Below are 16,809 nucleotides of genomic sequence, written 5' to 3'. Positions count from 1 at the left end.
ACAGATCGATCTCCCACTCAATACCTCTATACTGAATGACGCATGACCGATTTTTTTGAACTATTTTAATATAAATTAATTATCTCACTATACCTGTTTAAATGCTTCATAATATAAATAGGTAGTTAAAACCTAATTTCAGTGACTTTAGGCTATTTATGTAGGTAACTATAATTATTAGTATACAGTACATACTGTATCTATAATCTATATATGAATAAACATCTTTTTGTTAAAAATTGAGCTTTTTATTTCACCTATAAGAAATAAATATTTAAATTACATACATAATATTATTTATTACAATCATTAAATTATTTTATAAGTTTTTTGATGGCTATTATTCTTATTTAAGATTAAAACGAAAAAATTAACAAACATCACATTTTTACATAAGTGAATAAAATTCAAACTTTAAAATATTAAAATAAAAACGTTGTACAAAAAAATTTTAAATTTCAATAATCAGATCAACATAATATTGTACAATAATTGATCTAAAATAATCGATTAAATGATGAGTTATTAAAAATACATGTATAACATAACAACATAGCATTGCGGACATTTGTATTTTAATAATTCAGAGCTGAATAATTTCAATTATTGCAAAGACATCTGACGCTAGTGTCAAGTACTCGCGATGAACAAACAGAATGAGCTTCACACGCACAACTCGAAATTCGAATTAATATTATATATAAAACTATAAATTTCACTCAAGTAAAAAAAGCCGATATTTTTTCTAGAAACACCAAGACACAATATAGACATAGTATACTTCTAAACACGGAACCTAATACATTATAATATATTTAATCTCATGATGTAATACGTACACTGGTACACTGGCTAGATTTATGATTAAGTCGAAGCTATTCGGATAGGTATACGTCCAAAAACACATAGAATAGAATATTACGTATTATATAAAATATAAATGTCTTTTATTGCTGTATAGGTTTGACGAAGAAGCTTATTGTGTAGGAAGAAAAAGCGTTAAATGAAACGAAACACGAACGGTTATAACTAACATCCATATAAGCAATGTAATGACGCCGCGGGGCATTTGCAGTTGAAAACAAATATCTCTCTAAAAATATTAGTCAAACACGTAATGGATTTCGTAGCACACACGGCTGTGAGTAAAGAGAATGTATCTACATATATGTACCGACAACTTATAATATGTGCGTGGCGTGTGTGTACATACATATTATTACATGATGGCGATGGATTTCCGAAGAATTTCGACTACCTAGTCGTTTCAGATTATTAAAAATGGTACAGTTTTTAAGAAAAATTTCATGATAAGTGGTTCTCGTAGGTGAATAAATTATACATGTATAATATGTATATGACACGGATTACAGCGATGAACTTTGGTCCTCTTAAGACAATAAAGAAATAATTAAATAGATAGTAGGTAGGTACCTTATTTGTACATTTTTAACGGATAGGTTATTTGTCGCGATATATTATACTTGAAAATTAAAATACTCTATAGAATAATGTACTATTACAGTATAATAGGGAATCGCAGTGTAAAAAACGAGAAGGGAAAAAACAAATATAATTACTTACTAATATTATACAAACATGATTAATTTGAACGCGTAGTAAATATTGTATTTACAAAAATGCAGTTTTAAAATATATAATCAGTGCTAACCATACACTTGTAACTCACATACCTATAATGTGCAATACTGCAGTAAGTATTATTATATTATTATCATAATACATTGTACTTGCAATGAAGTTCTGTACATTTATTTCATCTGTCGACGTTACTACAGTACGTTATTATTATATGACTCGTTTAAAATTTAAATCACTCTAAAATAATTGTTCTGTTGTCTTAAAATATTGTTACGAATCTAACTGGAAAAAGTTTTCATTTATTGAGTTTGAGTTATTTCAACTAGTTCATCAGACGTCTTAACGAGCTTAAAACTATCACAAATAACGGCTTATATACAACAATTTATTAACCTAACAAAATAAATCCTTATTTTTAATAGTCAATTAATATGTATGTAACGTCTGTATAAATGTTGAACATATTACGAATTGCACATAATTAAAATCGAGTTTAAAATTATTTCAAACGTGATATCAAAATATTAATTAAAAATAAATATTATTAAATGTATAAAAAAAAAACATGGATTGATAATTGCGATTTTTACAATATAACACAGTTGGTTATATAACAAATTTTATGTTTTAAAAACGATAATAAACATACGGGAAAGTCGGTATAAATTTCTCGTACGTTTTAGCTTGAACATAAATACAATTCTGTACGATATACGAACATAATATTTCAAAACATACTATAAAAAGCGAAACATTTTTATAAAAGAAAACGCCAATGGTTCACATATGCATGCGTGTAAGTGCAGTTACTGCCATTTATGGCCGACCCGTCATTCATATATAGATGTCATCCTTTGATAAATTCATCTTCACCGTAGCACAAAGCACCGTAAATTTAGCAGCCACTTTTTTTTTAGCAACAACAATATTATTGTTGTTACTCGGAGGCAATGACTTGGTTAGTTTCCCGTCCATTTATTTTACTGTTGATGGCGTTGAAACATGTGGCCCATTTGAATTATTCAATTGTGACTGATTAGACTATATTACGTGTATACGTACACTTAGAGCGAATATAGTTTGTAGTATGATTTTAATAATTTGATTGGTATAGTTTGATTTTGGTAGCAATCGGATTATCGTTACTCAATCTAATCTTTGTTTCAAATCGAGAAATAAAATCTATTCGGGTCATAGATAATATTATCAAACAGTCAACAAAAGACCGTACATTATAAAATATTATCTCATCATTAACACAGTAGGTAATTTATATCTGGTTTATAGAGTATACTAAATATTTATAGACTTATATTACAGTATATAATACGTACTAAATAGGACGTTTCATATTCAACAAATCACATGCATAAGTAGATGAATATAATTTTGCGGTTTGCGAATAAACATAGGTCACGATTACTCCTGCTCGTGAAAAAAATAAATAAGATTTTTGCATTTTGATTCACGCGTGCTAAACATTTATTTTTTATTTTTTCGAAACATTTGACCCAAAATATACTTGTATGCACTACATGGATATTGGATACACAATCCATAAGACATTATGTATAATTTACTTTTAATAAACAACAAGAACCCGTTTGTAAGACATGTAAAGTATCTACCTACTTCTAACGCGTGACTATACGTACCTACGATAAGACAAAATAACATAGAATAAACATAAAAACGTCGTTTTTTCGTGTGTCCGATTTTCATCGCAAATATATAGGTTGGTCGACGTAATGTATATATGCATTCGGTTAGGATAGGTTGGGGCAATCGCACTGTAGTAGTGTAAATCGTGTTTGTCAATGTAGATCACGCGTTGAACGAGACGCAGTTCTGACAGCTTCGTGTGATAGCAAAGAAGTTTCAGTACTACAATGTTGCAGAAACTATATTGGTGTCTTTAACTTTTAAATTTATAAAAAATAATAAATCATAAAATTCGAAAAACGATTCGTAATTTTACGTATATTCACTCCTCCCCCAGATCTCAGAAAAAAATAAGATGAAATTTGTCTAAAAATCGCACTTGCAACATTATGCGGAAAGCTCGATAAAAGAAGAAGTACAACCATTTAAGCCTTGATATCGACCAACTAGTCATCGAGACTCTCAAATCTGATGAGCGTGTCGATATTACCACTTGTCAGATTGAATTCGCAACGCTAAAGGCCGTCGTACGAACGAGTGTGATGTCAGTTGCGAGGTCGTCGTGTTGCTTGCATTTCAAAAAACCTATGTTTTGTTTGATGATGCTTTTTTCCGGGATCCGTTCGACCAGGGATCGGAACTCTCGATCACAGTAAATCACACAGTCGAATACTCAACCTGGCCTATCCTAACCAGCTCCACCGTGCCACAACAATCAACCTGTGGCCGCCATTACACCGCCGTACTACACATGCAGCTATTTATTGTTGCGGCCATATGGTAATACGTGGTAACACCGGCGTATATATTATTATTACTATTATTATTTTTGTCGTTGTTTCACTGCATATTATTATGCACGCGAACGCATGATGGACGTATAATAACAATAATAATAATAATATAATCACGTGGCGGTCGAGGAGCCGGTAACACGAACCGGTCGCCGATAACGATTTCGCGTCCGCCGCCGACCGACGTGTATTATTATATTATATATGTATATACCGACACGTATATTATTATAATGTACCAAAGTATGTGTATTGCACACTCGCTGCTGCTAAAAAAGGGTACGCTGCTGCAACGACGGTCGGTTGGCCGGCAGTCACACACTAACCCACATATTACTATTATTATTATTATTATTATAAACCGACGGCAATGATGATCAATGTGCGACGGCGGCTGCAGCGAAACATATATCATTTATAACGCCGAACAACAAAAATAAATAACTACGGACCCGAGACAATATTACCGGGGGCCACACACGCAGAACGTATACGGTTTGCATCGCGAACGGCGTCATTCGGAACGGTCGAATTGACTCGGCGGTGTTATATTATAGTTTTTCTTTCTCGTTTCGGGAGTGAAAAAAAAAAAACACCGTCGATGGTGTCGGGACGTGCAGCCCGAGCACGCGCGACTTCGCGGGGGTACTGCATTGGAGAAGTTCAATGTATTATTAGTTGTTAGTCGACTGACTGCAATAACAACAAACCGTGAAATAACACATCTCGCGTGTTGTTCGGATATTGAAAATCCCGAGAAAATATTTATCATATCGTACCACGTAGCGATTTGCGAAAATCGTATTTCATCGCTGTGCGTATTACGTATATATAAAGTCCACGGCGATCTCGATTTGTGATTTTCTTAATACGCATCACGTACGGGGTAGAGGCGTGATGTCCCGAAGGCTTTAACGTTTTTCTCTGCTTGCAGAGTGGCAATCGTGTCGTATACAAATATAATATTATTGTGATTTCGATTTTTTTGTAGAAACTAGTCAAAAATCAAATGAAAAAGCGTTACAGTCGAATTGTGCGGTTCGTCGTCTCCAATTTAAGACTTGATTTCGATACCTACACTCGGCCGTCGATAGGAATATTATTATCCGGTTTATCAATCGTTGTAGCCGTCGTAAATTGTAATAGTTGTCGGCGGTTTTGAGTTTTTATCATGACTTATAAATAGTTTCACCAGCAGCCGACGGTGTTTCGTATATAAATTTGACTACGAATCGTCTGTATATCATATTATGGTTGTATTATACAATGTCTCCGTAACATAATAATATCATAATAATACTGTCCGTCGTCGATCGATGGAAAGACTTGTGGTGCGTGAATAGTCGTCAGTTTTATGAATGACCCGACCGGTTAGCCGCACCGGCGATACTGCGGCTCGCGGGAGGGGTGTTCGAGGAATGTGTGCGATTTATGATCCACCGCGGCCGTACCCAGATGCGACCTGAATTAACAAAGTATTGCTTTAATATTTAAGCTTGCGGCACAAAGCACGCACACGCGCGTGTGTGTATTATTTTACAAACGGTCGTTAAACGGAAGAATGTCATTTCTATAACGTCATAATTAACGGCTGCAAACATAATGCCGCAGCGGCGTTTCCATCTGCTGCAGGTCATACGCGCGCCAAACCCCTCGGAAGGTTACCGATTATGCCCAGTTCACTCATTTCACACTCTCTCGCTTCGATCGTTATAATTTCGTGTATTCACTTACGAATGTTCTTAGTCAAATATATATAGGCAGATATTATGTTATTTTATGGTAATTCAATTCAACATGACTCGATTCCGTCGTTACGACATCACCGTTCGACCCAGTTCCCGGAAATCGTTGCCGCCACCGCCGGTGCGTGACGACTGAAACATACCGTTCTATAAAGGATAATTTGAACGCCTAATGAGATTGGTGACCATTTTTGGCCACTCCGATCGAATCTGATTTCGTAAACAAATACAGTTCTTACTACAAAGTGTAAACCAACTATATAATTGTATTGATGTAATATAAAATAATATTTCCCTATAGTCGTAACGATTATCGTTTTTTTTCACTATCGCTAACGTACATTAAAACTATTTAAATACAGATGATATGAACCATGTATAAGTTACGATATATATTTTTATATTAATTTTTTATTGTATTAAATCTGATATATACGCATTATTGTAAAACAAATATTAAAAATATAATTTCAATCCAGCAGCTTTCTAGGTATAATGTTATTGATAAGTAGGTATGTACATTTCATTGTTGGCGTAATGGCATGTACAGAAAATAATATATAATGATCGGTATATTATACAGTTTATCGCATCTATATATTATTTAGTAACTCTAATCATAAAACTAAGGCATATACTTGCCTTTTTACTTTGAGTTACTTATTAAATTATTGTCATGCTATACATGTCAAACAATTTCAAATACCTAATACAAAGTTACCAGAGTTAAGTATATCTCAATTTATTTTTAATTGCTATTCGTATTTTCCCCCTAAATTTCGGCCATTTTGGTTGTGTGTATAGAAACCACGAAACAAACATTAAAATTAATACTGAAAATAATGCGATGATCATTAGATTAAAAAAAGAGAACGTACTTTTTTTGCCATAAACCACTTTGTTATTATCGACCTACACCGTCGATCGTCTGAATTTAGGTTTCGATTAGACCATCGTACTTATTTGATATTCTGATATTCATCGAAGATGTTGAGCACAACATAATATATCGATATGGAACCAATGTCGAATAGGTTCATAGGTGCTTTACCCCTTCCTATTAAAAAGAGAACGATACCTTGTTAATTATTGTATAAAATACCCCTAGGCACACGAAACTTATTTTCGTTATTTTCAACTCTCGATATTTTACCTCCGGATTATTATCCTCCAACATATACGTTTTAATCCCTATGCAATATCGTGCATTGGACACACGTGCATTATATTATACATATCTTGGCAACTTCTACCCACCTATTAAGTGGTTTCTACAACAAATACTTTCAACTACAGCACTTTTCATAGCCCCTTTCTATATCTGCGCTCGAGGTACTTACCGATAGCCATCCTTTCACTACCATGCGTGTGGAAAAATTTATCTTTTTTAACTGTTGTCCTTTTACCATAAACTTAAATTAATACTATTAGGTATTATGTTGTTTTAACAACACTTAAAAAAAAAAAAGAAACAATAATTATTTTAACTTGGCATACATGTCACATGATATTATCCAAAATAAATAAATAAACAATCTATTATGAAATATAAGTGTCTCTTTACTGTTGTAAAATAATAAGTACTTAACAATCAGAACGGATTTAGACAATCATTAATATATTAAACCACAAATCAACGGAAGCCTATTTTTATTTCCTGTAACATCATAATTATAATGCTTCAATACGTAATACTATCACAAGCGATTTTCTATTGTATCATTCATTTATTTGAACGTAATGTATTTATCTAAACCATACTCGTGGAGCGTAAATTATTAGTCAAATTAAATATAAAATATACATAATACATACATATTTATATTGTAATTAAATTATATATTTTAAACGATTACTTGCATTTGTTTTCTAATTTTTAAATTTTTTCCATAAATCCATAAGTATTATTGTAATTTTATCGATTGATTAGAAATAAATTGGAATAAACACAATAATTATATTTCAAAAAATCACTTAATTCTTATAGTATACACCAATATCATAAGCCTACACCGTACATATGTAAAAGACATCTATGAAATTAAAATATATACTCATTAATTGTCTTAGCATCCAATACATTTGAAATATTATATTAATATTATAAGCATAATTGCATTTATATTCTATTATCTATTATCTAAGTATTTTAGATACAATAAAAACAAAACCATATAGCTTATAACTTTTACAATTTACGTTATTTATAATTTATGTCAATATAGACACCATATTGGCCATTGTCGTGAAGTACATAAATATCAGTATATAATAATCATGAATTAATATTCTATGTATTTACGTTTCAGGTGATATATTGCTCAATGAAAAAGATAAAAATCTAGAAAGGATCAAAAGGGATGGTGGTAAGTTTTTATCATATTTAAAACGTTTTGTACATATTAATGTAAATTAATTGTGAACATAATAATAACATTGGTAGAGGTTCGTTAAGCCATTTTATGGGACGTGTGAAAATTAATTAAACGTTTATAATAGATATTACATCAATTAAAAATAAAAATAAGTAGATTTAAATTTAAATTTATAAAATATGTATTTAAAAGATTAAAGTCTGAAAATTCGAATATGCAACGATATATTGTTTTTACTAGAACTATATTATAACATATTTTATTTTAAAGAACGTTCTGTAATTAATTTGCAACTGTTACATAATAATTTATATTTTATTAATGAGTACCTGTCCTATCTATACATCTTAATCACGTTTCTTTATAAATATAAAACTGATTCACTCATTATAAACAAAATAGGTGCCTATTATGTAATAACTTTTAGTTAAAAACTCAATAAATATGATTTCAATTATTGTAAACAAAATACTTAGATCCATCAATAGTAAAATTTATTTTGATTATAATCAAAAATAACTTATTATTATTAGATAATAATATTATACTATCTTCTTAAAAAAAAATAAAATATAAAATTAATTTGATTTTTACTAAAATACAATAAAACTTAGATATTGATTTGATACAAATATGTTCAAATAACAATTTTATATAATTGAAAAAATTATATTAATACTTCATTACTTTAATTGGTATTGAAAAATTAGGAATTTAAAACAAATTATTTTCAAACTTTTAGTTATCAGATAATTTAAAAAATAATAACATGAAATATGATCATGCATTTCTACGATTCACTCGTTCTAATAATTGCCGCTTTACTTTTGTATATATAAATATCATATTATGTTTTGATGTATGTGTAATTTCTTGTCTATTCTGTCGCTCTAACTTTGCTGCCCCCCTATCGTTTAGATGTGACTGTCCTGTTGCTGGACGACAATGGAAAGAAAAAGACGTCCCCAACACTTGGATTATTGTCTTCAATGGCACGAACATTCGTCCAGGACGGTGTTACTACTGAATATGCAACTCACGTTATTGGAACCACCGTTGGTGATCGTTATGCACATATAGTTAGTACTGGTTCTCGGGTGTTTTATGACAATATTAAACCAACGAACCGACATGATACCCCCGAAATTAACTTGCAAACAATATTAGATAACCTAGGACAACCACAGGTATTCGAGAATACTAAAGAAGAAGAAACAAATTTAATAAAAGGAAGAAAACTTGAATTTTCAACAACTCCAGAGCCGATTGACAAATCAAATGTATCTGTTAGACAGGAAATATCAGTTCGAAAGCATTTTACTCCAGATATTATTAAACCAGCAAAGGTAAATGCAAAAAATGGTTTACCAACCTTCACAGTAAAAAATAATGACGAAGATTATTTACCTGCAGTGGAACTTACAACCAAACGTGAAGACTCATTTCGAAATAAATTAAGATCATCAAAAAATTTATTTAGAAATGGGCTCAAACCAGTAGAAATAAAAAAATACGAAACCGTTACGTATTTCGGATTTGCAGATTTTATGACAACAGTTGGCAATACAGTTATAATATTTATGCCCAAAACTCCAACAATACCGGAAGCCACAGGTATAACGAGTATTAAAGGTGAAGCAACCCTTCGACCGGAAGATATAATAAGTCCAACAAAATCTGTAACATCATATTCCACTAAAACGTTAGAACCTACTACAGAGAAAGCCGAATATAGTAGTATGATAGAGTCCAGTATTGCAACAACAGAAGAGACAATGGCCTTACCAACAGAACCACTATCCCGTCGCATTTCAGAAACTACAAGAGTCTTTAACAATGAACAAGAAGCATTAGGATTATTGAAAACAATTGGAGGTGTAGATGTTATTGATAGTAAGACCACTAGACTAACTACTTTCTTTTATGGTACGTACATTAATGGTAAATATACACAGCTGGAACAAACTGTATCAACGTTACTATCAAAACCATCACAAACAACTAAGCCATCTAAAATTGAAATACCAATGACAACATTTCCCACTACAACTGAGTCTCAGGTGACGACAGAAAAAAATATAAATGAAATGACAACTGAATCTGAAGAAGAGATTTCCACAACTCCAGAAGAAGAAACTGTATCACCTTCTTCGTCATCTGAAGACATATTGTATAAGACGTATACATATTTAACAACTTTCTTTATACCTGTAGATGACACCTTAACTACAACATCAGTAAAGTCAAGGGTTGTACTATCACCAGAACCCACTCAAGTGACTGAAAATACAATGACTCAAATGATTACAACTACAACTGAAAATATTCCTACTACTACTCCTACTCCCGAAGAAGACGATATTAAAACTACGACGGAAGAGATGACAATTACAACTGAAAAAGAGTCTGAAGATAAAGACATTTCTGAATTAACAACTATTTTAATGAAAGAGGAAGTAACAACAGAAAAACCTATTATTAAAGACTCTATTGATGAAATGGTGACTGAAATGGGTTCTACAACAATGAAACCTGTAGAAATAGAAGAAGAAAAAGAAAAAGAAAAAGAAAAAGAAAAAGAAAAAGAAAAAGAAAAAGAAGAAGAAGAAGAAGAAGTAGAATTGTTATTTAAAACATTATACACAACTTACACGTACTTAACAACATTTTTCCAAGAATCAACTACTAGTGTTTTAAGTAGAGAAGAAGTTGTCACAAATATTATTACATCTACTTTAGAAAAAGATTTTCTGGCAACAGATCCCGCAGTAGCTGGCCTTTTTGACCGAGAAGAAGGTAGCATTCTGAGTACAATGGTACAAGAAACAGCAAGAAGTCCTAGAGTATTAGCTACACGTGTCGGTTCAGGAAGACCTTCGTCTGCTTTTTTGCATAAGCCAGATGATGATTTATTTGCTTCTACTTTAGATTCAGTAGATTTCAAAAGAGAGTTAGCCACACCTCCATTGGATGATAGTATTGGCAAAACATTTTCAAAAACATATACATACTTTAAAAAACTTTCGTCAGACGGATCAACTAATCTTAAAAGTCACACCGAAGTATATACTAATGTAATTAAGCCATCAAATATTCCATTTTCTCAACTCATTCAACCTACAGAAGTGAAAAATAAAATAAAATCTTCATTATTTAAAGTGCCAAATACAACGCCAGAACTAATGGATGATCCAAAAGTTGTAAATGAAGAAATGAAAAAAGAAATAGAAACAAAAGTAGATAAAAACAATGAAACATTGATTACACCATCTTATAAATATGATATGACAATAACTAGAAACCGCACTAATTACAACATTATTGATGATGAAAAAGCATTGAATGACGTAATTGGAGAATCGGTTATTACAGATACAAAGTCAATCTCATCAAATAATATTAAACGAAAAGTTTCGACTGATGAAGATGAAGATATGGAAAGTTCTGAAACGAATGAGAATATTGAATCATCTCCAACACACCAATTACAAACTAGTTTCACTACGTATACATATTTTACAACAATTTATAAAGGAAGTTCTTCTAGTGAAGTTGTAAGTCGATTTGAAACTATAACCAATGTTGCTCCTCCAATGGTTGAACCAACAGAAGTAGATACATTAAACAGTGAAGAAACTACATTGCCAGTAACTTTTTTCACTACTTATACGTATTGGACAACGCTTTATAAAGATGGCAGTACATTAGTAACTAGTCGAGAAGATACTTCAACCAATATTGTATCATCTTCTGTTTCTGATAGTATTTTAATAACACCCACGATAAAACCATCGTCAATGACTAAATTAATAGCCACTGAAAAACTGAGTCCAACCACACCTACAACATTCTTTACGACATTCACTTATTTTACAACATCTTATCTTGACAATGAGACTGTAGTTAATAGTAGATTGGAGACTGTAACAAATATATTGAATGCAACTGAACCTGAAGTGAATATGAACAAAGATGATGTTGAAGGGGAAAATAGTGTTATTAAAACCACACCAGGAATTCCATTAAATAAGAATATACCAATTACAGTTTTAAAACCCACAGGATCATTATCATCACTTACAACGCTTAAAGTTAACAATGGAGAAACCACATTATTTTCCACAGATGTCTATGGTACTTACATTGATGGATTATATGTTCAAATACTCGAAAGTACGTCAAATATTATTAAAAATACAACACCAAGTGATGTAAAACCCAATGGTAAAAGTACTGGAATTGTGGCTTTAAATGAAGGTAAAATTATTGATGCCGATGGAGTAAGTACTACGTTTTATACAACAAAAGCACTTGGTACTTACATTGACCAACTTTATGCTCAAGTTATAGAAAGTACATCGTCAATCAAGGTTAACGATAAAAAAAAGAATGGAGAACCTTCTACAACAGTTCTAGGGGCTAAGACATACCGTACTGGTTTAATAAGTATAATAGAAGGTACTAGTGTAAAGGATATCAGTACAACTTACTACGAAACCAAAGTAATAGGAAAAGTTATTGATGGAAAATATACACAAGAATTTGAAAGTGATTCTAAAGTTAAAATAGGAGTTCAGCCAACTGCGGTTCAAGAAATGAAAGCATCTTCTACCCAACTTAATGAAATCTTTCAAAGTGAAATTCCAATATCGCCATCACCTGCAACAATTGAAAGTTCACAGGGTGAAAATGGATCTACGACAGAAAAAAGTGATGAATCCGATGATGAAAACTCGCCTAAAAAGAAAACATTCCCCGTAATTAGACCATTTGCATCGAGGCCGAGGCCAACTTTTCAACCAAAAAAGAAATCTACCGATAGTTTGGGCGCTGCTACAATAAATAGGAGTATAACACCAACTATAGTTGCAACTCCGGCATTAAAAACAAATGAAAAGGGTTTAGGACCTTCAAGCAGAAACCGATTTTCTGGTGTCAGAAAATCCAGTACATTACCAGTATCTGAAATAACGCCATCATCATCGAATAGTCGAAAATATTCTAGGTCTAAGAGTGTTAATACACCAATAATATCTACCTCGGTTAATTTTAAAAGTAGAACACCTTCATCGACATTGAAAATATCACCAACATCTTCTGCGTCTAGTTTTGGTGGTTCTAGAAGAAGCAGTTTGAGCCAAAGACAAACAAGTTCAAAACTACCAGAATCCTCAATCAAAAATTCAACACCATCACGTTTTAGAATACGTCCAACAGTATCATCCAGTTATAATCGATTTTCAAGCACCTTAACAACAAGTACTGAAGAAGTACCAGATAACAATGAGGTGAGCACATCATTAGTTGATGAAACTTTATTAATTTCTAATAACGAGGAAGACGAAAGTGTTACTGTGCCATCTACAACAACAACAGAGTCATCAAGAAGAGGAAATAATCCATTATTAAAACTTCGACGACCCCCATTACCAAAAACTTCAATAACAACACAGCCTCCAAGACGAAATTCGGCAAGAACAACAGTAAGAACCACGACAAGTACAACTACTACTACACCTAGACCTCAGAGACCAAAAACACCTAGTCCTTTAATTACACGTAATAGACCAAAACCGGTCAATGGATTATTTCCATCTAGAGGTTTTGGTAAAAAGGAACAGGAACAAGAAGTAACGAGTGAATCAAATTTCGACGAAGAGAAATTACAGCAAGAAGTAAGACCTGACGAAGATTTTGATGACAATATAGATAGTGCTATTACACAAGTTGAAACACAATCTAATGCAGTATCAGAAACTGAGAGACCATCAAGAGGAAGTCGAACTTTCAATAATAACCAAGTTCAAATCAGGCCCTTTAATAGTAGAAAAAGCAGAACAAAAAGACAAATAGAGTTTGGAAATAAAAATGATAATAGCAGAAGCTATAGAAGTAGACAACCTGTTAAAAATACGGCTGTGGATTATTATTATGAAGATGAATATGTGGAACAAGAAACTCCTGCACCAATAAGGACACCTCCGCCAACAAAAAGACAGCCAAGTCGATCTAGACAACAACATCAACAACAGCAACAGCAACAACAAAGATTAACACCCACCACATCTTCTTCTAACGTTGGACGATCACAATTTACTTTACGCGAAAAGACTCAAACAACACCAGCTCCAGCACCTACATCAAGAACATCGAATTTCAGAAGAACACGACCGCCTGTACAACAAGAAACAACTACTACGTCCAAAAGGTTATCTAGATTAAGATATCCAACTACGACGCCAGAACCAGTACGAAACAATCGTCGTTATACACCTTCGGTTCGTAGACAAAACACTCGATCAAGATTTAGAGAAGATGTGAATACATTTTCTAATACTCAAACTATTTTCGATGGATCGATCACAGTTACACATAAGATACCAACAGAATTAACAATACCTATAATTATTGGAAAAAACACGGAATACAAACAAGTTTTGACGGCAAAGCCTAGTATTGAAATACTTGGACCTCATCAATATAGTACTGTAGCAGGTAAAAATGGATATCCGACAATTCAACTTATTAGAGAAGTTACTGAAACATTACTAAATGGAGCAACCGAAATAACAAAATTTGTTATTTTCGAACAACCAACAAGTAGTATAACGTTTACTCCCACTTATATAAGAGGAAGAAAGACGTCTTATTCTCATATAATTCCAAGTACCATATATGAAGTTAAACCTGAAGTAAGCACAATTCAGCCACAACAATTAGCTAATGCACCATTAGCAAATTTATTGTTGTCACAACTGCTATTGGGTAATTTAGGAATTCAGCCCACAGTAAACCCGTTATTAGCATTAAATTCTGTTATGGCTACACCTCAATTACCGACAACCGAATTTAAAACGAAAAGTACGACTTATGTGACTACAGTTACCGATTCTACATCAACAGTATTGCCAATAACTTTTAGAGGAAAAGTCATATCTACAACAGTAATTGACAGTTCTACAAATGTTATTACAGCGACTGAATATATAACTGAAACAATAGTTACTACTCCTACAGTCCAACAAACCAATAACCAATTAAATACATTATTATTACCTGCATTACTTCAGGCTCAATTACTAGGACAAGTCACTACATCGAATAATTTGATTGGTAGTATTGATTCTACACAAGAAGAACTTCATCAAGAATTAATTGAACCAACTTCAAAGTATGAAGATTCTTTATCAAAAGATGAAACTAAACCATCGAAAAAAAAAAGTGTTACCAAAAAACCACCAGACCCCGCTATACAACCCGCGGAAGCAAGTGTTGTGACATTATATGTATCGGGTAAAAGGCCAGGAGAATTTAGTACGGTTTTGTCAACTGTAAATTATGATGAAACAGCAACTGTTCGAAAACGTGAAGTAGAACCTTCATCGGTAATGGATATGATTGCGACTGAATTTGACGATGTCCTTTTATCATCTACTGACGATGATCAAATCCAAAGATATAACGAAGAAGAAACTCAAAGCTTAGAAAGTATATTAGGTGATGTGAGTAAAAATGTAAAAATTGAAAACCGTGCTACAAAAGTGAATGTAGTACTTGTTGAGCCATCTTCTCAGCAAAACCAAGAAACTACCGGTCATTTTTTATTGAAAGGCTCCGCTGATACTCCAGTTCAGCGGGAAGTCGTAAAATCCAAAATCTGGAGTTCACAAAATCGAACAAAAAGAAACGCGCCTAATTTTCCACCTACTAAGGACGTATTTCTGTTTGATTTTCCAAAAATACCAAAAAAATATTTAACCCAAAGCATTTTGTACAATGTTGGTGATAGGGAAAACTCTTCTTTTACTTTATCAAAAATTCCACAAGAATTTAATATTGACGGCAAAGGTAAGATGTTATTCTATAATAATATTTGAGATGAATTTTGATTTAATATTTAATTTTTCATATTATAGTTGATGAGCAAAGGGCATTTGACGAAAGGCGTTTTAATTTTGCAACAAAAAAAATGAGTAATGGCGTTGAAGTAATCGTTGCTGGAGATAAAAGTACATATCCCGGCCAAGCTAATGTACTAAGGGTATTACCTACATCACAAGCTAAACCCATCACACTTGCTCCAAGCACATTAACTGATCACATGTTAATGATGCTACCTCACCCCATCAAACAAGTATGTTTTTAAGCAATATTTATTTTAACATATAGCAATGTTTTATATCATTAAATGCATTTTATTACAGAGCATGAATAACCAATTTGTTACCAAAACTTATCTAACCACATACACATATTTAACTACATTTCTAGACGGAGAAGCTACTGTAGTATCTAGTCGAGAAAAAGTAGTATCTAATGTTGTAACAGATGAAGTAAATAAAATAACTCCTACTTCAACTCTTAGTCAAGTTACATTAACAGCCAGTCCAAGTCTAGAAACAGGCATCTACCACACAACATATACATATTTAAATACTATTGTTGATGGTGATATCCCACTAGTAATGACAAGTCGAAAAACTGTGGCTAACACAGTTACAGCTCCTCATGAGTTTCTAACTCCATTACAACCATCTGAACCTGCTTATCATAACACTAACACATATCTAAACACAGGTAAAAATAATTAAATATTTGTATTGGTATGAGGATAATAATAATATTTTGTTT

The 16,809-nt window shown here is 32.3% G+C and overlaps 1 protein-coding gene across 2 annotated transcripts in view; it reads left to right on the top strand.

Moving 5' to 3' along the window:
- The window catches only part of LOC113553081 (mucin-17), a 76,594-nt gene that overhangs the window by 51,924 nt on the left and 7,861 nt on the right, over nt 1–16,809 (top strand). For both annotated transcript variants that reach the window (XM_026956227.1, XM_026956225.1), the window contains exons 2-5: nt 8,113–8,169; nt 9,097–16,026; nt 16,095–16,312; nt 16,383–16,755. In XM_026956227.1, coding sequence (XP_026812028.1) covers nt 8,113–8,169; nt 9,097–16,026; nt 16,095–16,312; nt 16,383–16,755 — 7,578 coding nt within the window. The remainder of the gene's footprint in view (nt 1–8,112; nt 8,170–9,096; nt 16,027–16,094; nt 16,313–16,382; nt 16,756–16,809) is intronic.

This window comes from Rhopalosiphum maidis, chromosome 2, assembly GCF_003676215.2.
Source record: "Rhopalosiphum maidis isolate BTI-1 chromosome 2, ASM367621v3, whole genome shotgun sequence".
NCBI lineage: Eukaryota > Metazoa > Arthropoda > Insecta > Hemiptera > Aphididae > Rhopalosiphum > Rhopalosiphum maidis.
The sequence above is the reverse complement of the archived record's forward strand: the minus strand, read 5'-3'. Positions and strand labels throughout refer to the sequence as shown.